This window comes from Labrus bergylta, chromosome 3, assembly GCF_963930695.1.
Source record: "Labrus bergylta chromosome 3, fLabBer1.1, whole genome shotgun sequence".
NCBI classification, from domain to species: Eukaryota; Metazoa; Chordata; class Actinopteri; order Labriformes; family Labridae; genus Labrus; species Labrus bergylta.
In genome coordinates, this window is record NC_089197.1 from 35,039,310 (window position 1) to 35,066,208 (window position 26,899).

Here is a 26,899-nt window from a genome sequence, read left to right on the forward strand (position 1 = left end):
CACACAGGGTGATTATTACACACCAACATGACACTCAAACAAGACGACATCCCCTCCTTCAGAAGCTGCTCCCAAGTCCAATCAAAGCTAATGTTAGCTCTAGGGATGCATCTTTTTAACGTCATAAACGGCTCATCAGCAAATAATGTGGCATGAGTCGATGTTTATCTGTTGTGTCATAAATGTACAAATAACTACTATTTCAGAGAAGGTGTTTTTAGTTAGGAGGAGGAAGTCACCCGCATTTGTTTTCTTGGTCATAGAGAAAAAGTTGGCATTGTGAGAGTCTTACACCAAAAGTAGTCTTGAAAAAATCATTGGTTTCACATCAGCGAAATGGCTATGTTAAACATCGGACCCTGAGGTTCACTATCGTGCGTCTTTAATCAGCTCCACATGTCAGTTTGTCCTGAAAGCTCATGAGCTGCACACTTCTCCTGCTCAACCCAAACTCTGTTTAAAGAAAAGTGTCTCTTAAGATAAACTAGTTTTACATCCACTGCAGAGGAGGGTTTCATCATCTGATAACATTTTGTATCTTTAAAAATAGACAAACATTGAGACATTTTTCAAGCCCGGTGCAGTTTCGTCAGATGGCTGTTCATCATAAGTCTGGAGACGCCTGCCTCTTAAAAGGAAGTTATTTCTTGCCACTGTTTGCTAAATGTTGCTTAGCTCTGTGCTCATGATGGATTAACATTGGGTCTTTGTAACATACAGTAACAATGAGTAAGGTCTTTTACCTCCTCTTTGTAATATTACAAAACAAAACGTAAGGTCTTTTAAATGCTTCTTGTAAAGTGTCCTTATATAACATTTGTTATATATTGGTGCCATACAAATTAAGATTGATTGAAGTAAGCCTGAGACTGAACGTGTCACTCCTGAAGCTTCGGCTGCAGCATGTGGAGGACTCATCACCTCCATAGTTTAAACTGTGTCTTTAAAGTTTCCTTTAAAATATGTTGGTACAGTGTTCACTGCATTTTAGTCATAATTGTGGTAAAGTTATACGCTCATTTTTTAGATGACTAAAGAATGTTTATGATCATTTACCTGTATGGTTTAGATATCAATATCTTTATGGAACATTCTTTGCTACCACTTTCTTTTGTTACCAGAGAAACCAGTTTAACTATTCAAAGAAATAAAATACATTGAACTTTCACTGGATCTCTTTTCTCTGTGTTCTTCTGTCCAGTTGGTACGATCCCTCCCAACTCATTTAACCAAGGACAGGATATTCTTCATTATGATAAAACACATCAATGTAAACATGTTTGAACATGATTGATAACATGAATCAACATATAAATATTACAAATAATAATTGTTTACTTGATAGAGCTTTTAAAAATACTCCGACACTTCACAGTCACATAATAAAAAGGAAACAAATTCAATAAAAAGGAAACAGGACTTTTTCTTTATTTTTTTACAAAGAGGATCATTGTGAAAGGTGTTTCTTTTAAGACTTTACTTATTAACAGGTTGTATATAACAGAACAAAACACTAAAATGTTAAATAAGTGCAACATTAAGGACAAACAACCCAACATCCAAAAATCTAATCATTTTCTTGCATAGACAAATGCATACAAACAGACATAATGACTGAGTTACAGTTACATTTCCATCATTGACATTCTTCTGAAGGTAAGGATTCACATCGCAGAGCAGGGAGAGAGTGTGGATTGCTTGTGTTTATTTCAATCTGGAGCCACGCAGGGGTCTTATACCAATCCAGTCCTTTAACTACAGGGATATACCTCTCACATTTGCAGCCTAACAATATGAGCACAGGTTTGGTAGGGAGAGCCCATCCGTTCTGTTTTTTTCTTTCCATAAATCATTTTCTTATGCAGGCGGGTTTCTTTGTGCCAAAAAAAGAGATCGTCTGTTTATAGTTCTGAAAGATTTTAGTGTTTTGAAGGTAGCTATGGCTTAAAACAAATATAAGAATTTTGGCACAATGTTCATCACAGAATTTGTTCTACCAATAAGAGATAAAGGTTAAATAAACATTGTTCAATGTTCTTTTTGCACTGTTCCAAAAGAGTGAGCTGTAAGGTTAAATGGCAGATTGGAATATTCTTCAGCTTTGTTGTTGATGGGGAAGTACTCACTTTTGTTTAAAGGCTTTATATGTGATTTTTTTCATCCAGCAGATGTCACCCTTGAGCACCAGCATGAAACCAAAACAACTCTCGCTGCATTGTTGTGTTAGCATGCTAATGCTAGCGATCTTTATTAAGCTCGTATCTTCACACTGCATGTAAATTTACCTGAAATGAGCGTGATCTAGAAACACAGTTAAGCAGTGAGTACAGTATGTTATTCTTCTTTTCTCTAGTCCCTCAATTAAACAACTTTTATACACGAGGGGAGGAGTCAGCCGGCCATCCGGGCGATGTAAACAAAGTGAAGATAGGACTCTGAAAACTCTGAAAACATCACAGACAGTGGGACTCGGGTGTTACACCCATTGTATACAGTCATGACTCACAGAGTTATTTTCAGAGGATATACTTGATTTATATTATATTTAAGTGTGAAAAATCACATAAAGCCTTTAAATTAAGTTTGTATCCTGATAGTCTCCCAATTCTTCCCACAGTTAAGTGAGACTATGCATGACCCCACCACCTGTTATACCTTGTATATCGTTTTTGCATTTGAGGGCAATGGAGAGTGGTTCTATTGCTAGGATAAAAAGTAATGAGCTTAACAGATCTTCTTCTTTAGTCCCCCCATGGAGAGGGTGGGTTCTGATCAGTGCTTTATAGCTTGGCAGGTCAGTTCAGTCTCTGAAATATTTTGGGAGAAAGTTCAAGAGGGAGAGGGAAGCATATTGTAAAGGCTCTGTCGCCTTTATCTCGCTGCTAGCTCCTCCTGAGTGTTAGATAGAGGAGGTTAGCATCAGAGGAGCAGAGCCAGCAGGAAGGGGTGTAGGGGTGGAGCAGATCAGGAAGGACTCCAGAATAAACACATGAATACACACAAGTAGTGTAACCATGAATGATAACATGAATGAACACATAACACACACAATGTTATGGTTTCAGTTTAAATCAAAACCCCAAAGCAGAGACTGACACAGATATACAATGTAACAAAAAAACCTGTTTAATGTTCAAAAAGAGCAGGCAGTGAAGGCAGGGAGCTGGCTGGCCAGAAAAATAATAAACAAGGTGGTGCAGGAAAGTCAGGCGAAGCAACTTGAGAACGGTGAGGCACACTGGAGTACCTGAGCACAAGAAAAGATTAAGATTAAGATTTACTTTATTGATCCCCGCAAGTGGAAATTCTGTTTTTAAACTCTGTAAGTCACACATAGGCCGAAATACACACATGCACAAACAGGATCCTATGAACATACACTAAGGGAGAGATGTCAGAGTGACGGAGCTGCCCACAGCAGGCGCTCCTGAGCTGGTGGTGGGGAGGGGTTTTTGGTGCCTTGCTCAAGGGCACCTTAGCAGTGCTCAGAAGGTGATCTGGCACCTCTCCAGCTACCAGACCAACTTCCATATTTGGTCCACACCGGGACTTGAACCGGCAACCCTCCAGTTCCCAACCCAAGTCCCTACAGACTGAGATACTGCCGCCCAGTTAAGAACAAAAAAAACACATCCAAAGCACAAAGATATACTGTGAAAATAAGCAGCTCAATAATTCACAGGAAATAATCACTGAGAGACACTACCGAACAACACGGAATTATCTGGCAGAGTAGTGGAGTAAAGACCAGAATTTTAAAGACAAGATGATGATAGTTGAGTGGAGCCAGGTGTGCCTCGTCTGTTGCTGAGTGGAGAAGCCAGCCACGCCCCCTGCCACACACATACCTGCAGGAGAAAGAAAACAGAAAGGGGAGAAGGAGAAGGAGAGTGAGAACAAATACAAAAAACCCTACAGCAAAACCAAAACCTAACAGAATCATCACACGAGTGTGAACATGAATGAGTGTGTAAATGTAAACAAGAATCAACATGAATGCAAACATGCAAATGAAAACTTGAAAGATAATATAAATGAATGTAAGTGAACACATGAATACATACATGAGTGTAAAGTATTGAAAAGTATCATTCAATTTAAAAGAATGTATAAAGAAAAGATTCTGGGAAATGATGAATGTTTTGAGTTAATCTAACTGATTGTATTTGATTGTTTCTATATTGTTGATCTATTTTTTGTTTTGTGAAAGAAAGAGAAAACAACAGGTTAGCCATCTTATTCTGTTAAACAGTATCTTGTGTTATTAGGAAAGGGGCAGGTATTATAAGTTTTATTCTTCCAGCTCCTGTTTGCTCATGAACAGTGTTTCAGTATTATGAGAAAATACTTCATGTTGTGTTTTATTGTGTTGAAACCATACACTGAAATGAGAAAATAAATTAAATATGAAATATGAAATGAAAAATATGAAAGGTGTGGAAACCCTTTCTGACGTTGTTGGATAAAACTTAAATGTATTCATTATGGTCTGTGCTGCTATGTTATGTCTATATTCTGTGCAAACTCTTTCTTATTTGGCATACTGACTGATGATTCTGACTGACTCCCACCCATATGTGTGTGTTTTTTTTGTTTTTGTTTTGTGTTTTTGTTTTTTTTCTACCCAGGACCGTTTTTTAAAAGAGGGGCAGTCTCTTTTTGAATTACTTTTTGCTTTCAGCTTTGGACATCTAGAGGTGTGCCCCTTGCCTCTCTTGTTGTGTGATACTACTGGGTGTTCTTGTCCATCTTGTATGTCTGTATTGTAAAACAAAATCTATAAATAAAGTATTTAATTTTTTTTAAAAACCTCCTCATGTAGTTACCCTTGTATAGAAACAACCTGTCTCCTAACACTTTCTCTAAACAGCAGGTCGGCTACTCATTGTTTAATGTTTTATTTACAAAGTCATTAATAAATACATTTTTATTCTTTTTAATAAATGCTAAATATGAAGACGTTATTTTTCCCCAGCTTTTTGTGGAACTTAAATGCAGCAATTTTTTTGCTTGTCTTGTGTCTTGTGAACGATGACGTCGGCGGCCACAGGTGACACGGCACACCTTTACCTGCCCTGCTCACAAACGGAGCGGCAGGCTGTAGAGAAATGCGGAAGTGTCGCGCGGATTCCGAGTTATTGATTATCAGAAACGAGAGATTGGATGATTGATGGATGGATTTAAAGAGGACGACACTCCGAGACATGTTCTCTCACTCCAACAGCGGAAACAGACGCAACATGTTCTTCAAGAGCGCTCAGGTAAACACACACACACACACACGCACGCACGCACACACACACACACACACACACACACACACACACACACACACACACACACACACACACACACACACACACACACACACACACACCTAAGCTAACTGCTAACCTTCTCATCAGTGTGCTGTTATATTTAGTGCAAAATACAGTTTAATGTTGAAGAGAATATAATCTAATGTACTGAAGTGAACTCTGGACTTTCACTGCCTTTCATGTAGATGCACTTTAAACTATTCTTCAGCTATTCATCATTTTTGAAGTTGTGCTGTAGTAATACTGTAAGTAAACAGTAAACAGACAGAGGGAAACAAATAAAAGAGTTTAGATAATGTATCACATAAACTGCAATAAACACATTAGGAGAGATGCATTGCAATGTAATATCCTAAACAATGTGTTTGTGAATAATGTATGTAAACTGTTTACACTACATACATGAAGCTGACCTGAGATCAGCTTCCCCTCCTCATTTCTTTACCTGTAAACCTTCATCATCTGACAGGAGGCTTTATGATTATACTATAATTACATAGGCAAATACATGTTTTTTATTCATCTCTAAACAATTCTTAAAAGCAGTCATATTCATTGGTTTTCTGATAGATTTATTTGGTTATTGATTCTAGTTTTGGTCATTAAAGTTGTACATTTCCAGGGTGTTGTTTTGTCTGATGTAAAATACAGAGACGTAGACTTTCATTTCGATCTGCATGAACAATTTATCTCCTCGAAAAACAAGAAATCTCATTGAAGTTCTATGAACAAAAAATACAAGTGAATTTATGGATTAAATAAAGAATTAACAAATATATTAATCAATGAATAATATACAGACTGAAACTTAAGCTTATTATACTACCTCCTTTACAGAACATATATAGGCAGACCTTTAAACTAGTTAGTATAAATAACATCAAAACAATCTTTCCATAGAAAAAGAAAACCAAAAAGATGTTCCAAAAACACCAAACATTATTATTTCATTGAACAAGTAAGAAGTACAAAAAACGACTCAAGTGTTTAAACATTTGTAATGAACTGATGATCATATCTCATCTTTATTGTTTTTCACCTGACTTTTGAACATTCTTGATACACAAAGTGAACTACATATTTTTAACTCTTTCTCAGAGCTCTTCCAAAAGTTGACTTCTTTTTACGGCTACAAAATGTTCCTCTAAATTTGACCGTGTCATTTTTTCCCCCCTGATTTTGAACAACCTCTGAATAGAAAATAAGATACAGTATGTTGGACTTTGTAAATGATCTGTGCAGTCAACTGAATCATAAAACTTGAGAGCCCATAAATGAATAAAAAGTGCGTTGTAGCGTTCATAGTAGTTTGAGTACATTACTTCTGTAACTTGAATAGTGTTGGTTTTCCAAACACCTCCACACACACAGGTCATATAGGGAACTCAAAGAGAACAATGAATATAATGACTCATGAGGTTATTGTATCATGTTAACACTGAAGCAGAGGTGATCTGCAGTTAATGAATATTTAGTGACCGATCAGTTGTTGTTTGAAATCATGTAAAGTATAAAGAGACTCTTTGTTACTGATATAAATAGTGTGTGTTTATTGTGACTGCTTGACTTTGTGTGTTTGTGTGTCAGTTGAAGCAGTCAGGGTCACACCCTGATGAAGGTTGACTAGGAATCTAAAAGTAGATCATCACATATCTGATTATCTGTGTTGATATGAACCTGCAGGGAAAGACCCAACAGAGAAAAAAATCAGCAGACAGTGAACACAACACAGAAGGCAGTCAACACAACACGGCAGAGATCATGTCAGGACCTGCAGAGTTGGCAAGACACAAATACTTTTAAAATGTGCTCCTGAATCCGACCTGAGAAACGCTGAATGACAAACACACCCGATCAAGTTTTACTGTTTGACTCGTCACCTGCTGAGCTGAATGTCTTTACATGTGTATTATTATCACACTTTGTTTTGAGGTTATAAGAAACACCTAGCTCAAACTGTGCCGGTTCATTTTCCTTGTCAGTGATATTCGGTATCTAGAGATCACTCAGCACTGACTGGTCCGTCTGGTAGAAGCAACTGGAGAAACGTGTTTTAAGATTCAATAAAACACAGAATAACCGACCCAAGAGGAGATGGTCAATGAAACTCTAACAGGTTTACGTTGAAACCAGAGCTTAAACAGTGAGGCATTCATAAACTTAACCTGCCCTGATCAAGCATTTAAAGTCCACTAGGTTGAAGGACCAGCTCTGCATAAGTTTTCACCACCCGACGTCTCTGCATGATGTCATGTCACAATTTACATAGATTTGTGTTGCTATTTGTGTATTTACATCTGTTAAAAGTATTCTGAGAGGATGTAACTGATACTACTCATCACATGTAAATACACACACTGTGTGTGTGTGTGTGTGTGTGTGTGTGTGTGTGTGTGTGTGTGTGTGTGTGTGTGTGTGTGTGTGTGTGTGTGTGTGTGTGTGTGTTGCAGGACAACATTGAGCTGTGGGACAGACAGAAGGACGATTACAGCTCTGAACCTTTGCTTCCTTCTACGGTGAGTGTGTTTGGTTTTGTCATACAGCAACAGAGAGGTGTTCAGGGACTCATCATGATGCAAACACAGAACATGTTTTATCTGCTCGTATCAAAGCATCATTTGACTCTTCAGAGCAGATAAACCGTGAGCTGTCGGACATGAACACAGAAACTGCACATTAACAATCTCTTCTTCATAGACATAAAAGATGTAAAAGAGTCAGACACGATGAGAAACTTTAAGTTTAGACACACACTGTTCAAACACAGATCTGTCTCATTTACATGAATGTTTACTGAAACCAACAGGCAGTGTGTGTCTGACGTGAGCTCACTGTTTCTGTCCTGCAACATGTATGACGTGTTTACCATCCGCCCTCTCAGCACCAGCACAGGTGTAACAGGGTGACAAAGTGAACAGTGTCCACATACTCTGTCCACTTTGTGTAGAAAGAGAAACATCATGAGCATGAGGCTGTCAGAATGTTCTGCTTGGAAATGTTTAGTATTATGCAGAATCTTTAAGATAATTAGATCTGACTGTTGGATGTGAGCTCCAAACCACCACTCAAAGACTGACACAAACACAGAAAGACCAAACCAAACATTGAAAATAAGCTGCAGTAAGAGGTAAGGGTCTGTGCGGGTCAGAATCAGAAATACTTTATTAATCCCAGGGGGAAATTTGTTTGCTTCAGTTGCTCATAACACCGAAAATCAGTAGGAAGTACAGACAAGTTCACTATATAAAACAAAATGAAAATAGTAATAACAATATAATAAGCATAAGTACCAAGTGAAAGCAATAATAAAGTATTAATAAGTAATAAGCTATGTTCAAGCGCAGGTCATTGAGAATATAAACAATATTTACAAATATGAATATACACTGATTGATTAACAGCATAGATATTGCACGGTTCATGTATGAATATTGTCCAGTTCTCAACAGATTGCACAGTTTTAGTAGAGAAATAGTCAAGGTAATAGTCCAGGAAAATTGCAGACTCAGTGTGTGACTCTCAAATGGAAGAGTTATAGAGTCTGATGGACACAGGCAGGAATGACCGTCTGTGGCGTTCTGTGGTGCATCATGGGGGAATGAGTCTTGCACTGAAAGTGCTCCTGGTAGTGGGTGAGAGACATCACCACATACTTCTTCTGGATCTTCTGTACTTGACGCACATAGAGGGACTTGCGACGGGTTTTGTTAGGATTGTATTGATAGCGTATCAATACTGATACTGCTACATAATCCACACACATGGATACGACTCCTCATTAGGTGTTTAGAAAAATAAAAAAATGAAAGATGTTTAAATGTTAGGCAGTAAAGCGCTGGCTGTGCGCTCGGGAGTCTTTGCATGAAAAGTTGAGAGGAAGAGTGAGCGCTGAGAAGAAAAGTGCTGCATATCCGTCCTGTCTCCATGACAACAGTCTGTTGACAACAGGCGCTGTATAAGCGACACTGCTAAGTTACTTTTTACTGCATGATTTATATTTGAGATCAGGCACAGAGCAGAGAGCATATGGTTACGAGACATGATCTGTATGTAGGTAGTGAAAACACAGGGAATATCGTACATTTGGAAATGAGCGCCGCTGATGTCAACAGCGCCTTTCGGAAAAGTTGAAATATTTTCAACTATAGACTCTGTACGTGGGGCTTGCGGACTAACCAATAGACCAACCAGCAGCCCTACATTCATACTTAAATGACTGACTGGACACACACACTTTCCCGGCTTCTAGCTGTCTGCACGCACCCATATGTCTCATGTTAACTAGAACCTGTTTACACCGAGCGGTCCGGTTACAGTTCGGTACCCATCTATAGGTAATTCCCACATCAAAAGTTATAATTATTATAATTTATCCTTTATTGATTCCGCAAGGGGAATTTCGATTTTACACTCTTGTCTAGTGAACATGCTACACACACAGGCTGAAATACACACACATGCACAAACAGGATCCTATGGACATGCACTAATGGAGAGGTCTCAGAGTGAGGGGGCTGCCCAGACCAGTTTTGGGGTTTGGTGCCTTGCTCAAGGGCACCTCAGCATTGCTCAGGAAGTGGACTGGCACCTCTCCAGCTACCCGACCAATTTCCAGACTTGGTCAGCAACCCAACCCCAATTCCCAACCCAAGTCCCTACAGACTGAGCTACTGCCGCCCCCATGGTACTGGTAATGGTAACAAAATTAGGGATCTGTACTGTCCTACTTTTGGGGTGCCAAGGGTACCGAGTCCGACCCTAAAGGGTCTCTTGTTTACTGTGTCCCTGTTCTTCTTGAACGTGTAACTTAACACTTACACTGTGTTGGGCTGCTATGATGTCACACTGTTACATACTGGTAGCTGACGCAGCCATCTCCATCTGGATTACACTCAGTTTACCAAATAAGGGTACGGTTGGCTGTGGAAACGCAATCAAGTTCAGGGTTTACCGTACTGAACTGTACCACACTGTACTGAACCAAACCAGACCGTTTGGTGGAAACGGAGCTATATGTTTTTTACCATATGGCTTATATCTTCTTTTCATAAACTTTTAACCAATGTGATTACTGTTTGTTAAGTGTGTACCTCTGATTGAGCTGCTGAACATCAGAGTTAAAGGTGTTTTTGTTGTTGGCAGCCCACTCACAGGACGTTCGACTACGTCCTGGTAGCTCACAAAGTGGAAGATGACTCAGACCAGAGAGCTCAGAGACAGAGAGCCTTCATCCAGCAGCTTCAGAAGAAGAACATGACCGTCACTGTGAGTCTGCCCCCTCCCTTCTCTAAAACCTAACGCACCTCTTATCATTTTAATCTAATAACTCGTTCTGCTCAATATTTGTTCCTAACACCTCTCTTTTTAAAACATATATTAGATGATATACTGTGAGGATGACTTGTTTTGCTTGGTCTAGCTGGTGCAATTATTTTGTTATATAAAAGTTCATTTGACTCATCTCACCTTGAGGTGGGGGATGAGATATGGGGTTTAAAGAAATGGCATTTTTCCAAGTCTACTATTAAAAGAAATAAATATCATCCGTTGACCTGTTATTGTGATATTATTGTATCTTGAGATTTTGATATCTTTACATCCCTAACTTCCAGACATGACTTTAAAGGTGTCAACAAGTACTCGAGTGATCGTACCCGTCCCTATTAGGAACTGGAGTGTATTTAAAGTCTAAGGCATACGTAGTGTCTGTTTTAAGTCCATGTTGTAGCTGTTATACTGTTTTGATGTTGACTGTTATGAGTCTTGATGTTTCATGGAAGTCTGATGTGCTGCGTTGTCCAATCAGGGGGATGTCTGTGTTGTTTATTCTCCCTTATCCCCCCCCCCCCCCCCCCCCCCCAGTTCAGAAATAAGAGCTATGTGACAGTCTGTCATGTTTTGAGTAAGGAGAGAGGAAATATGGACTGAAGAGATCTGGGATGAACCTCCAGTGTCATGATGTTTCTTGAATGTGTTTCAGGAAATCGCTCACGATGACAAAGTCTTTTTTGGGATCCGTGCTCCTCTTGAGACATTTCAGGACTACCAGTACCTGCTCAAGGTTTCTGACTCCTGTAACTGGTGTGGAGACGTGAAGGGGGCCGTCAACCAGGCAACCAGGTAACATACACCCATACATACATACATACATACACATATAAACACATATAACACAAACAAACGGCTGTTGGCGTGGCTGTGGCTCAGTGGTAGAATGGGCTGTCTTCTTAACCGGATGGTCAGGACTTTGATCCCCAGCATGTGACCACAGAGGTAAGACATCCCAAGATAATCCCTCTGCTGCGTCAGCGCTGTGTGAATAATGAATTATTTAAGTTCATACTGATGGACACTAAAAACCAGTTGTGCATGGTCTTCTCCATTGTGCCAATTTTTGTAAATGTGTCACCTCCATGTTTACACTTCTAGCTATTGTAAGTGTTCTGTATTAAACTGTATTGATTGGAGTCTGTGTGTAGGTTAAACACTGATTCTGAAACATGAGAATCAGCGGTCCCTATTACATAAAATGCAGCTCTGAATTATCTGCACACAGATTAAACAGCCATTCACACCTGAACATCATCATTAATGCCTACACTTCAGAACCACGCCCACAGATGTGATTGATGAGAGAAATGAAATGTCTCTATCAATAACCAGCCATCTGAGGGTACTGGCGGTAGATTGATAAAACACTGGTAGCAATGCAACAAAAAAGCTATTTTCACACTTAAAGGTATACCTGTCACTTAACTTTTGGGTAAAGTACCCGGATGGTACGGCTCATCAACACATACTCATGTGTTGATGAGCCGTACCATCCGGGTACTTTTCTTGTGACAGAAACCCTGATTCACTTCAATTAGACGTGTTTTATTCTTCAGGAAACATGTGTGCAGACAATACACCTCATATAAACCGTTGTTATTTAATGTCTGTTTTTTGTTTTGTTTTTAGGGGTATTCTTTAAATATTTTTTCCGGGTTAATATATATGTATTGGGGGGGGGGGGGGGGGGGGTGGGGGGCGTCGGTTTTGTGGTTAATTTGTAACAAATGTTTCATGTCATGTACGCTTTGTAACCTGCTACTGGATGCTTTTGAATTTCCCTCGGATCAATAAAATATCTATCTATCTATCTATCTATCTCTCTATATTTCATCCTATCTGTCTATCTATCTGTCTATCTATCATTCTCAGCCCTATAAAACATTTAACTAACCTAATTTAAAACGTTGTATTTCTTCTCTCCAGAATTCGAATCGTGAATTTTATTCTTCATCACACCTTCATCAACACAGGAGGTGAGTGTGAGGAGTTATTCTGTTGGTTATTCTTCTGAATAGTGATTATTGATACAGGAGGTGATTCTGGACAAATAGCAGACATGCTTTTATTCCCTCAGAGAACTTTTGAGGAACTGTTGAAAAAGGACGTATTTGAAACCATGTTCTGTCTCCATGAGGTGAGCCGGTCTCTTAGAGATCTCTTTGAATTGATTCTACTCTGATTGATCTTTAATGTTTGATGACCTGCTGATCCAAACTGGTCCTGAAACACCAGCAGGTTATCAGAATACGACAGTCAGATGACTTTAAATAGAGCCTGGTGATGATGATAATGAATCTGTTGGTGTCCTTTGTGACAAAGACTCTTCTGAGTAAGAGTTTATAACAAACATAAAGAGGTTCTTTAAAGTCTTTCTGTGATTTTTCACACTTAAATGTAATTATAAATCAAGTATATCCTCTGAAAATAACTCTGTGAGTCATGACTGTCTACAATGGGTGTAACACCCGAGTCCCACTGTCTGTGATGTTTCAGAGTTTTCAGAGTCCTATCTTCAGTTTGTTTACATCGGCAGGACAGCCGGCTGACTCCTCCCCTCGTGTATAAAAGTTGTTTAATTGAGGGACTAGAGAAAAGAAGAATAACATACTGTACTCACTGCTTAACTGTGTTTCTAGATCACGCTCATTTCAGGTAAATCTACATGCAAGATACGAGCATAATAAAGATCGCTAGCATTAGCATGCTAACAACAATGCAGTGAGAGTTGTTTTGGTTTCATGCTGGTGCTCAAGGGCGCCATCTGCTGGTTCAAAAAAAAAAATCACATATAAAGCCTTTAAGGACTAGAGTTTGATCAAATGTGATACTGATATTAAATGTGTTCAGTTTAATGGCACACAGGATGAAAACCTGACATCTGTATGTTTTATTTCTCATATTTTATAGAGGAAGAAGCAGAAACACCTGCAGGAGAAATGGCTCGATGGTCCGGGTCTGTTTGTGGGACAGCCAGTCAGTGAAGTCAAGTCAGTACCTGTGTCTGTTTTGTTAAAGATCCCATATTCTGCCCTTTTTGGGTTCATATATTTAATCTATGTACCTACTTTTGTACGTTCACAATAGCTAAAGTTTGAAAAAAAGTGTCTGTTTTCATGTACTGTTCCTCCTTGCTCCCTCTCCGCTCTGAGTCTGTCATTGGTCAGTTGCTCAGCATGCGTCTCAGAAATTTCAACATGAGCTGCAGGGCTTGCCACAACGAGCCAATGGGCTTAGATCAGTGATCTCACACTGACAATGACGTCGGACTGACAAATTTTTATCGAGGGGGGCTAGAACTGAGCGTTACATGCAGCTAATGCTACAGCTAACAGGAGGACGTAGGAGAAGCCGCGTTTCCGCGGACTTTGAATTTTTGCACATAGATGTGCCTGAACATGCACAGGACACTTGGAAAACACACTAAAGAGTATATAAAACCAGAAAAAACAGAATATGGGACCTTTAAGGGGATACGTTGCAGTTGTATACCAGAATGCTCTACTTTACATCATATTACTGTGATCACAGTTACTGCTCTATTGTTAAGGATGTTCAAAATGTACGGAAGTGCACTGCATTCACTGGAAAACAAAAACCTGCTCTGTTAAAGAGATGACTGTATCTCAGAAATCAACTCATCAGGGGCACTAAGGGAAGCACCCAACTTTTTTTTTTAGTCTAATCCAGTTTAATTTAAAAGCATTTTGACTGACCACATTGACTCAAGTGTCAACCAACTTCCTGGTAATTCTGTGAAGTTGTCCCATGAAATCACAAAACTGAGCAGATTATATTAGGGGGCGGGTCTGGCTCTGTGTCTGAAACACACACTCTCTCTAACGATAGATGGACTTTGTTTCATGCAGCTCCTTGTCAGAGCAGAAGTGATGCACATCATAGAAATGTTCTTTCTGTATTTAACAACATGAATCACATGGAAGAGTGACCTCAGCTTCAGGTACAGCTTTGAGCTCAAACATGAACAAGCTTTATGTCTTAAGTTTGGACAGAGCATGTTCCTTATGAAGTTTTATTCAGGGTGTTTTTTCTTCTAGCTCTATCGGTAACTATAGATAAGTGACACACTCAGATATCCTCTTTATGTCAACATGTGGTTAATAAAACATTAAACTAGGGATGATTTTCAAAAAGTTCAGTTTTGGTCTCATCTGACCTACAATAAAAAAAAAACTTTAATATCATGTAGATCCTATTAAACATGAATGAACTAACTTTATGGAAAACTTCAGGTGTCTGATTACTTTGTATTCGTGTGTGTGTGTGTGGGTGGGTGTGTGTGTCCTGTACCTCTGTGCTTCTGCCTGAAGGTCTTACTTTGGAGAGAAGGTGGCGCTGTACTACCTGTGGCTGGGCTGGTACACCAAGCTGCTGGTTCCTGCTGCTGCTCTGGGAGTGGTAGTGTTTCTATACGGTCTCGCCTTCTTCAACACAAACCCTCTCATGTGAGTCTGATGATTTGTTCTCACTACTCTCACCCTGTTCACAGAGAGGATGACTCTCATCAGTAACCATATGGTGATGGCAGCTCTGAGTGTAAAGTCAGGGACCATTTCAATGTGTGTGTGTGTGTGTGTGTGTGTCCACAGTAAGGAGGTGTGTAATTCCAGTGTCATCATGTGTCCTCGGTGTGATAAGAGGTGTACAGTGTGGCAGCTGTCAGACACCTGTACCTATGCTAAGGTGAGCTCCCCCCTACTCTCCATGTCACAGTGTGAATGTATGATGATCCATCACTTTGATCTGTTCATCACACAGACTAGTTTAAAGTGTAAGTGACGGGGCAAAGGACTGCAGATGTAAAAGCTAAATGGCAAAATTGACGTTTAACCCTCCGGTATCACGTGGGCCATTGTCATCCAAAAGGGTGAATGTTTCACTTTCATTTGCTATTTATTTTGGCTGTGTTAGATCATATGGCATGCTTTTTTCTTGGAAGATTTTTTACTATATATATTTTGAAATTCTAATTTCATTTTTTAGAATAGATCTTTAATACACTGGGTACAAATTTGCCACCCTCTTGAGACACTCGTGGACAAAACTGTCCGCTCCCTAAAACTGCTCTAAAGATAAAATAGAAAAAATATTTGTTTCCCTTTTTTGCTTTGAATCTTTTAATCAACTTCAGTCCTGGTCAAAGCTATCAAACATGACATTATTTTTTAGGATTTTAACCCTTTAAATGTCAGTTTGATGACATGATGTCACAGTTGTCAGTTTTCTGTATAATATATGTTGGGGGACGTTTTCATCAAGTTGTTGATAATCTCTGACATATCCATACTGTGTTTGAAATAAATCCCCTAGCAGCCCCCCCCCCCCCCCCCCATTATATATTATTATTATTATTATTATTATATTACTGATGACTTTGCTTTGTGTTTACTGACTTATTATGGATGTGTTTCAGGTCAGCCATCTTTTTGATAACGAGGGGACAGTCGCCTTTGCCATGTTCATGGCCATCTGGGGTGTGTGTCTGATCTATATTAATGCAAACATGTATTCATCTATAATAATAGACCTCAGCATAATCTGACTTAGTGTGTATGTATAATATATATTGTAATTAAATGTATGTGTTTTAGCCACTCTGTTCCTGGAGCTGTGGAAGAGACACCGGGCTGGTCATGTGTGTCAGTGGAAGGTCTATGACTGGTGTGAGGAGGAGGTACTGATTTTAAAAAAAAAACTGTTGTGAAGTTTATATTGTGTCAATATGATTTTCTTATTTTCAACCCGAACCCCCTAAAGAGTTAAGACTTGTGTGTCTTTTTATGTTTACAGGAGGAGCTGATTCTGGACATTGTCAATGATCCAAACTGTAAACCTAAACAGTTTAGACACTCTTACCTGCGCAGCACCTTGGTCCTCATAATGGTCACACTAATAGTAAGACACACACACACACACACACGCACTGTTAATCAGCATCAGAATCTGGGTTTATTGTTAAGTACATTTACACAAACAAGGAATTTGTCTTGGTGTATTGGTGCTAAACAATTAACAAGGAAATAAAGCAGAACTAGCAACAACTTAAATAATACAGTATAAGAAGATATTACAATATATAAAATAGAATTAAATAATGTAAAATATAGAAAAAACAAAATGTACAAAAGGTGTAATGTAGGAGCTGTGCAGTGGACTATGAGAAAAAATCTTAGTGTGTGTAAGTACTCACAGAGTGCATCAGTGGTTTAGGCTGACTATGTTTGTGTCTGAAACTCATCCCTGGCTGTTTGTGTGTTTCTTATTCCAAGATATGTTGTTGAATGACATAACATTTGGCGTGCACATACATATTAAAGATATTTAGACAAAGAACAAAATACAAGAAGGAGCTAACCATTAGGACTGTTGACCACCTGTACAGAAGATTGTTTGTACATACATAGATGTTCTTACAGTATATAAGGCCCCCGCGATATGTGGTGGGAAGAAAGAAAAGCACAACAAAAGAGATACCTTGGTCATCAGTGATAACATTTCTTAATACTGCCAAAACAACATGAAGCCGATAAACACGTTGAGAAAAGTGTATCTTAACTGCTAATAACCGTTTCTGTGTCTGTCTGCTACTTTTCATGTCTCATGTGTGTATTTCTCTTGCCTTTGTGTCCCAGATGTCCCTGATTATCGGCCTGGCTCATGCTCTGGTGGTGTTCCGGGTGGTGGCGGCCCCGTTGTTGTCTGAGGGCAGCTGGGAGTTCATCAGGGACCACGCTAACACGGTGGCAGTGATGTTGGGAGCCGTGCTGCACTACGTCACCATTCAGCTCATGACCCGGGTACGTCCACCTGAACCTGACCTCAGGCTGCAATCACCCACTCACCTGCGGTGTTACAGATTAGCCTTTACCCCCAATTCACACATACTCAAGCTGGACAGAATATGACATCCCGGACAGGAAGTCAGACAAGGAAACTCACAGAGCATCCGGTCAATTTCAAAATAAAACACAATAGACGGATACACGATCGTATTTTTCATCACTTTATCAACATGACGTCAAAACAGGAACCGAATTAACAACAATGCATCCTCAGAAAGACAAAGCAACATGTTGTTCCCACGTTTTTGTCTTTATTCCCGCGGGATCTTGTAGTTCTCCTGTGATGTGTCATGGGTGCCCTCCGATGCGCTGACGTCCCAGAAACAGATCCAGTGTGAATGGGCATGTATGTGTGAATTGAGGGTCTCTGCTAACCTCACAGACACACCACATACAGACCAAATATCTTCAGAAGCAGTCAGACAATTACAACCAAAATATTAAAATGGAATATCTGGAGAAAAATCACCTGAAAACTGTTTCTATAAATATTCTTTGAAACGCTGTTCATGCCGATGCTCTAACTGTCAGAAACATCAGAAGCATGAGGGAACATGAAGGTGGTGAAGAGCAGCCGGTATATATTCATAAATGTGAACACACAGATTCATGGTCTTCCTTGGAACAAAAGTATTAACTACAAAATCTGTTTTCTGTGTGTCCCTGACCTTTGACCCCACCTGCAGGTTAACAGATGGGTCTCCCTCAAGCTCTGTGAAATAGGTGAGAACAGACTTCTAGACTTTATTCACTTTGTTGTTCTGCAAGTGCCAGAAAATAACATTTCATTTTTAACACTGGATCGTATTTATAAGAAATAAAGTGTCAGCAGTGTTCAGACTAAAACCTGTTCACATTCAAACTATTCTGATTAAAGCCTGTTCAGATTTATTTAAGAAAATACTGTTCAAATCGAAAATTTTCATATTTCAAACTGATCAGACTCTTCAGACTTCTGACTGTTTGACCTAAAAACATTCCCAACTTAAAAGAAAATCAGATTTCAAACTGTCCACATTTTAGTTCTTCAGACCAAGTATTTGTTAAAAACTGCTCTGACGACAAAAACTTCTGACTGAAAATAAATCAGGCCAGAACTTTCAGACTAAAACTTTAGAAAGAAAATCGTGTGACTTTAACTGTTTAAGAAAACATTTCCCATTTAAACCTGCTCAGACTGATAACTGTTTTGAAAAGTGATTTTCTTTGTGCCTTTATCAGATAGGACAGCTGCAGAGAGACAGGGAATGTTGGGAGGAGAGAATAGGAGATGAAATTAAACAAAGGGTTGAGGTCTGACTTATTTATTTTTGTTTTATTTGAAAGGGAAAGATACATAGACAAACTGCAGACAGCCATCACATGCAAGTATCAGAGTGTTTATAGCAGATGCTAATTTGCAACACCCGTCCCTAGAAGGACTTGATTCACGTCCGCTGCGATGAGGACTATAGCCCTCATACATGGGGCCCGCAACATAACCGCCAGGCCATCGGCTGCTGACTAATAACTGGTTAGACCAAAAAACACAGATAGATGTTAAGACTAAAAACTTTGAGGTTTAACAGCATTTAAAACTTCAGAATAAAAAATGTTCTGAATTAAAACTGTCAAACTAAAATCTGTTTAGTCTACAACATCTTCAGACTGAAAAGCTGTCCAGACCTAAAAACTCTTCAGACTCAAACCGGTTCCAATTAAAAACTGTTCACATTCAAACTGTCTAGACAAAAAATAACTGTTTAGAATTAAACTGTTTGGACAGAAATCTGTTTAGACTGCAACATTATCAACAGCTGATTTTGGATTAAAAAAAGGTTTAGAATTAATATTGTTTTAATTAAAATTTAGTGTGTGTGTGTTTTCAGAGAAATTAAACTCATTTGCTGCCACAGAGAGGAGCTTCACAGTGAAGATGTTCACCTTCCAGTTCTTCACTCTGTTCTCCTCACTCTTCTATGTCGCCTTCTTCCTGGGCAGGTAATCTGTCTGTCTGTGTGTGTCAGTCTGTGTGTCTGTGTCTGTGTCTGTGTCTGTCTGTCTGCCTGTGTGTCTGTGTTTGTGTGTCTGTGTCTGTCTGCCTGTGTGTCTGTGTTTGTTGTATGTATGTGTCAGTCTGTGTGTGTGTCTGTGTCTGTGTCTGTGTCTGTCTGTCTGCCTGTGTGTCTGTGTTTGTGTGTCTGTGTGTCTGTCTGTCTGTGTGTCAGACTGTGTGTGTGTCTGTCTGTCTGTCTGTCTGTGTGTGTGTGTGTGTGTCTGTCTGTCTGTCTGTCTGTCTGTCTGTGTGTGTGTGTGTGTGTCTATTGCATTACAATCAAAGCAAAAGTGGGGTACTAATAATAATAATAATAATAATAATGCGCCCTATTTAAAGCTAGACAATACTGAACCATTGACCAACGACCAGATTTTTGTTGGTCAATGGCAGAATTGCTTTCTGATCAAGACTGTAGTACATGTAAGTATGACACTTTAGAAAACATGCCCCTGGGTACCCAGGTGAGCACAGCAGATCTGAAACCACAGGAGCTGTTCAACATGTGATCTTTCACTTTTCATTATTAACTGGCTGTTTTGTTCTGTCTCAGGATAAATGGACACCCAGGAGACTACGTGCGTATTGCTGGATGGAGACTGGAGGAGGTGAATAACTGAGTTGATATACATCCATACAGCATGTCTGCACATCCATACTAACATCTTTGTTTCTGTGCTGTAGTGCCATCCCAGTGGCTGTCTGACAGATCTGTTCATCCAAATGGCCATCATCATGTTGCTCAAACAGACCCTCAATAACATCGTTGAGTTCACCGGGCCGTGAGTGTTATGACATCATCCATCTCCATCCTCACATGGTGACCTCGTCAATGAGGTGAATTAAACATGTCTCCTTCATGTGAGTGTCACATGTCTTGCAGCTGGCTAACGAGCTGCCTGAGCAGAAACACTGTGAAGAAGCTGCAGAGGAAGTGTGGTCACTGCTACAGGAAGGCCTGCAGAGATGAGCAGGGGAGGGTTGAGCCTTGTGACATCTGCAAACTCCGGGACTGGCTGCGTAACTACCACCTGGCCAACACTGACGCCTTCAGCCTGTTCAATGAGTTCCTGGAGATGGGTAAGACCTCAGTCTGCCCCCCCGAGCCTCACACCTGTTTAAAAGCTAGATTAAACCCTTACAGCAGCCTTTCCCAAACTTAACACTGCCGCCGCCCACTCTGATATACAAAATGATTCCGGGGCCCGTTATAAAATAAAAGTTATGACTACATCTATAACTTTCAGTAAGGGTAAATTATTGGACATGACAACATGACATTATGGCAAGATAGACACAAAAGTTTACTGAACATTATGTCTATGAATAGTCATGACACGCCTTGCTAACCACTTAAAGGGTTAACTCATGGTAAATCATCATTATTGTGATATTTCTTTTATTTTTATAATTGGTGGAGGGCTTTTTGCTGCCCACCTGCAGTACCCACACGGCCCACCAGGGGGGGCGCGGCCCACACTTTGGGAAGCACTGCCTTACACAAACAACACCTGCTGATGTCATATCATTATCTCACTCTGACTCCTTTTCCACCAGAGAAACACTAAATGAAACGCATGTCACTTCCTGTCTGTTTCTCCAGTGGTCCAGTTCAGTTTCACCACCATATTTGTGGCAGCGTTCCCCCTGGCTCCCCTGCTGGCTCTCATCAACAACATCTTTGAGATCCGTCTGGACGCCATCAAAATGGTTCGCCTGGAACGTCGGCTGGTTCCCCGAAAGACCAACGACATCGGTGAGCTAAATATATATAAACGCAGCACAACTCCAGTTCTGAGAGCTGTGCTAAAGCTCTGAACGTATAACTGCTCAAATATATAAAACTGGGTCATGTTCAGCTGGTGTAAAATATTTCATTGTTACTCATAGAAACTGCCTTAATGATTGACTTTTGGTTAGAAAAGTAAAAAAATCTCTTTCTTTAAAAGGTGTGTGGACAAAGGTGCTGGAAGCCATCGGCGTGTTAGCAGTGATCGCTAACGGTTTGGTCATCGGAGTGTCTTCAGACTTCATCCCTCGGCTCGTCTATCGTTACCGTTACGGCTCCTGTGCTTCTGGAAGCACTCAGACTCAGTGAGTCGTGTTTTTCAGGTAGAAAAAAACTCATCTCAGGTGAGGCCTGTGTCTCATATTTTTTGTGTTTTTGTTGCAGCTGTATGCAAGGCTACATTAATGACACTCTGTCCATGGCGTTCGTGTCTCACCTGGCGGTGGCGAAGGACTTCCTCCCGCTTCAGATGGTCACAGTGGACGGTGTCAACGTGACCCAGTGCAGGTATGGAGACGTTTTGATTACAAAAACTACAGAAGACTTCCTGAAATGTTCGGGTCAAGGTGCGTTGTGGGAACGAGCCGAACAGTTGATTCCTACTTAGCAACTTCATTTAATAATAACAACTTAATATTTCCTGCCAGCCCCATTAGTACATGTTCCATGTGAAGTGAGAACATGTTTACATCCTTTGACCATGGTAAGACCATATACTACATAACTTTTTTTACATTTATTTTTTTATTTTTTTATTGGTGATAAGGTGAACAAAATGAAACAAGAATATATAGACATGACAACTAAAGTGAGAACAAATAAACAAAGACAAAAAATATAACAATACAGACTAAAAACATTAATAGTATACTACATAGCTCATGACAGGTCCATGTCTGTGCACAAACTGCCAGAATGTTCTTCTCCTCATCTTTGTTGTTTTATGAATATGTCGTACTTCATGTAACATTGAAGTAAGCGTCCGACTCTCTTGGTTCGTCCACTGTTTTGTGTTTTTTTTAATGTCATGTATTGCCTCCCGAGACACCCCCCAACCCCAACTCCCCCTCCCTTACATCAGGATAAGTCTCCGGCTGTGAGGAATTCTGCAGACATTTTCAGGAGTGATTATAAGAAGGTGTCGTAAAGCCTTCTTATAATTGTAGTGTAATTAAATTATTAAGATGTTATATCTTTATTTAACCTCGGATTAAAAGAAGGGGCACCACTTCCTGTTAAAGGAAGAAAATAACTTCAATGGTATAAGTTAATTAATTAATCAGTCAGTTTCATATCTTGAAAGAAGTAAGTTCTGGAAATGTTAAACAAGAAAACATACAGACAAAGTCCTGAATTTTATGTGTAAAATGTAATATAAAAAGGGGTAAACAATAATGTATAGATGAAACAGATAAAGAATATGATTATTATGATCAGGATATTGCAATTATAACGTATGGTGACATTATATATTTAGTAATGAAATAATAATGGGATTCTATTTGGATTTAAAGGAGGGCTCTGAATAGACACGACTCAAAACTTGCTGGTCCCGCGTTTCAGTCTCTGGCAAGTGGTTCTTTTCAGGCCCAGAGAGGTCCACGGGCCAGACTAGATGCCTTGACACCTGGGTCGGAGTGTGCAGCTGGGATGGAGATTGTACGTCGGTTCAGCCGTCGTCTCAGAAGCTCCAAGAGGATCCAACAGGAAAGAAATGATTAAAGAGTCTTTTGATTTGTCGATTTCCAATTCAGATTAACCGGATGACCATCTTGATGAATCCAAATTAAGGAATTGGCGTTCAAAATTGAAGAGCAAAGAATTTGGAGAAGAAAGTTCAAAACACTTGCTTGAGCCAGAAAGAATTAATGTTCCAAAAATTGTGCGTGAAAAAGAAATTTCGGCAGAGACTTGTCTCTACGGCACAAACTTAAAAGAAGTGATTCAGACTGAAGTCCGAAGAGAAGCGAGCAAGAGCTGAAGCTCTAAACTTCAAGAAACCAAAACAAAAAGAAAACTAAAGATCTGAGCTCAGTGTGAACTCTTATCACCTGGATGGGAGGAGGGGGTCTGCAGGCAAAGAGGGGTGACGCCCACGGGTGACTCCCATTCTGACCGGAGGACAATTGTTTAAACTAAACCGAGTTTACTCAATAATATTAAGAATAAGAATCTAAACATATATACGTCACCATACAATCATTTTGATATTATTTCTATCAGATCCACATTGATGTAGGTTCACGTCATATATTTAGACAAACATTTCTATCAGATTCATGTTGACCATCTGGGAACATCCTCAGTTAATCCCAGCCTGTAGGTGAACAAAAACATGTTATACAGTCAACATTCTTAATAAGACATATTAATAAAGTAGGAAAAGAAATTGGTGTCTTTAAATAACACCTTCCATAGCTAATATCAAAGAGTATGCTTTATAACACGTCTAAATGTATAATTATGAAGGTTACGTATTCATGGATATTCTAACACTAGATGGCAATAGCGATCCACGTTAAATTCCTATTAAGACTAATATAACTCTTACTCCTATTCTGAAGATCAGATTTTGAGTTTAAAAAGATGATTATAATACATTCAATGTGACTGTTACAAATATCTAGATGAAGAAAGACATAAATGTTCATTTGATGCAGAATTGAAAGCTGTGGTTTAATTCACTTCTTCAGCAGTCCTTCAACAGATGGTCAATTTTACGACTTTGCAGAGACTGGTTTCGGTCACAGTTCATGTCTTTGGGGTCAATTCGTAGATAACAGAGTGTTCTGTTTCCGCTAGCTTGTTGACTCAAGGTGTTGTAAAAGTTCATAACATCCTGTCTGAGAGGGAGACTTAAGTCATTGATCAGTTCCTTTGTTCCTTAGTAAAATAAACCCAGATGTTAATCCACAGTCCTGAGTCCTGCAGGAAGAGAGGTTCTATAACGTGACTGGTGATAACGGCTACATAATCCTTGTTTGATGTTTTACTGTTAACTAGCCAATCTTTGTGTCGGTTGTTTCTCGCTTCTCTCTGTTCATTGGATGATTGTTGTTAAATGTTTAATAGGATTTTATTGTTCTGTATTTGACTTTTGGGATTTTTCTTTTTTCTGTAAAGCACTTTAGGATGTTGGTTTTGATAAGTGCTTTATAAATAAACTTTATTATTATTATTATTATTATTATTATTATTATTACAGGAGTGCATATGTGAAAACTACTGTTTGTGTGTCTGCAGCTACAGAGACTACAGGAGTAATGAAGACTACACCCTCACCTCTAAGTTCTGGTTGGTCCTGGCTGTGCGCTTCGCCTTCGTCATCCTGTTTGAGGTTTGTCATCTACATCTACATCTGTATAAATAGAGTTTGACAGTTAAAGTTTAAAGTTTCAAAGACTTGCTCAGATGTAAAACAGCCTCTTAGTTTGTGTGTGTGTGTCTGCAGCATGTTGTGGTGGTGTGTAAGTTTATTGCTGCCTGGTTCGTCCCAAACAATCCCATTCATGTGAAGAACGATCGGCTACACGACAAACTGTCTCGACTCAAAGAGGAGCTACGGTGAGTGCAAATCTATGGAAGCCCCAAGCAGACAAACAATTTATGCATTTATTTTGCTCCTTTTTCCCCAAAATAACAAAGCAGTACTTTTGTTTTCTCAAGATCTCACCTTTTTTTGGGGTTATCTCGGGATAACCTCGATGGTTTTTCTTGTGATAACACGTACCGTTTTCTCAAGGATCTGGTTAAATGAAGTTGTTAACACAGGAAAAGCAGCATTGGTACCCAAAAATAACAAGATAAATAAGGTGAGATCTTGAGAGAAAAACTGAAATGTAGCCATTATTAAAGGAAAACGGAGCATAATAAAATCTATTTCAAATGTATTCATGTATAGCCGCTTTGGGCTTCCTTATCAAAGACAAGAAAATAAAAATTCATATTTAAAAAATATAATATATATCCTTAGTGACTCTACACTGATATATTTATTCTTTGACATGTGTGCTCTTGTTTTATTTCCAGTGATAAGAAACGCAAGTCTAAGTCTACAGATGTCTGACCTTGGATCTGCTGATTTGTGCCTGCTGTTTGGAGCATTGAAGGAAAGGAGATTCCTGTTTTTATAACTTATATATTAAGTTTGATTACCAGACTGTTTGTGCTAAGCGACACTGCAGTGTGCCTGATAATACTTTGATTTCCTCCTGCTGACATGTACACACAACCATCACACTTCTCACACTCTAGCTGATAGGCGTGAGATTCTTTTTTTTTTTTTGTAAAAGTGTATGAAAATATATATTTTTATCGTTTGATTTTGTAAGTTATTTGCTTGATCCAGAAGCAGGTTTACTAAGTGTTTTAATTAAAGCAACATTTTATCACCAAGCTACCTATTAGATAATTTTAATTGCACGTTTACAAGTCATACATACAGTATGAGGAGTTTTAAAACACCTCAGAGTTTACCCACATTTACGCAGATGACGGCACCAAATCAGTCTGACCAGCAGATGGTGCCGACGAGTCTGTGAAACATGTGACTGACAAACAGCAAAAGACATCAAGTGAAAGCTCATGATGTCATCAGTACATTGAGTTTATTATATACCATGCTGTATTCAGAATGTATTTTTATATTTTCCAGTATACACTTAGCCAAGTGCCAAGTGCATGAAGCAGTATACCAGTCACTCATTGAATCAGTCCTCACATTTAACATTATATCCTGGTACAACTTTCTCACTGAAAAATGCAAGAAAAAACTTACTAGTATCATTAAACATGTAACAAAAATCACCGGCACCACCCAGATCCAACTGTCAGAAGAAAACTTACAGAAACTATTTTATTCCCACTGCAATACGCATTTTAAACAAGGCTAGATAAGCAATGTTTTTTAAATGCTGTGCATATGTGTTTTTAACTATTTATGACCTAATGTGAGTGATAGTTTGAATGTTTTCATGTTGAGCCTCAACAAAAGGTTGTTTTCTGTCACAATGTGATAGACAATAAAGTTTTTTGAATCTTGAATCTTGAAGGACACTTGGATAATGAAAATGCAAAAGACATGTACGAAGGAGACTTTATTGGCCAAGTATGCACAGAGACATTGAGGCAATGAGGAAACGGTCCAAGATTTGCCAGCACCATCAAAATCAGCAACTGAAGGAACCAATGAAACCACACAGCAAACCTTAGGAACCGTAGAGAATGGGTGGAAATGGACCTGTCCCAACTGGGAAGCAAGGACTACCTGCATCTCATACCCTAAGCCTAACCCACTACAACAACATTACATGTAGTTTGCATGGTTGACATGCACAACAGAACAGAAAGTGCATGGCATTTCAATGACTATAATAAGTGATAATTTACCTCAATTCAGCAGCCAGTACTTTAAAGACTTTACTTGGAAAAATGGATTTAAAAATGTAATATCTATGTAATATACAATAAGCCCTCTATACCCACAATCCACCAGGGGAGCGCCCTTACCTGGCTATTCTCAACTACTGGGCAGCACCAGCAGAAAATGGACTTTCACCAGCAG

At 39.2% G+C, this 26,899-nt stretch overlaps 1 protein-coding gene across 1 annotated transcript; it reads left to right on the plus strand.

The window, feature by feature from the left end:
* The first annotated feature begins 5,072 nt into the window (after positions 1-5,072).
* On the plus strand, positions 5,073-26,379 carry ano9b (anoctamin 9b). Its single transcript, XM_065953203.1, has 24 exons — positions 5,073-5,261; positions 7,769-7,834; positions 10,461-10,583; positions 11,299-11,438; positions 12,576-12,638; positions 12,729-12,786; positions 13,560-13,639; positions 14,981-15,115; positions 15,260-15,353; positions 16,084-16,144; positions 16,262-16,344; positions 16,461-16,565; positions 17,303-17,467; positions 18,199-18,235; positions 19,381-19,492; positions 20,101-20,155; positions 20,232-20,329; positions 20,431-20,627; positions 21,151-21,303; positions 21,497-21,641; positions 21,721-21,843; positions 24,580-24,673; positions 24,788-24,900; positions 25,366-26,379. The coding sequence occupies exons 1-24, from the start codon at positions 5,175-5,177 to the stop codon at positions 25,400-25,402; spliced, it is 2,424 nt and encodes an 807-aa protein (XP_065809275.1). The 5' UTR covers positions 5,073-5,174; the 3' UTR covers positions 25,403-26,379.
* Positions 26,380-26,899: the final 520 nt, after the last annotated feature.

Bases quoted from the DNA above. Each gene is read 5' to 3' on its own strand.
- ano9b (XM_065953203.1), top strand. From the start codon at position 5,175: ATGGATTTAAAGAGGACGACACTCCGAGACATGTTCTCTCACTCCAAC. The intron at 20,330-20,430 runs GTGAGTGTTATG...CATGTCTTGCAG, and splicing joins ATCGTTGAGTTCACCGGGCC to CTGGCTAACGAGCTGCCTGA. The intron at 24,674-24,787 runs GTTTGTCATCTA...GTGTGTCTGCAG, and splicing joins CCTTCGTCATCCTGTTTGAG to CATGTTGTGGTGGTGTGTAA.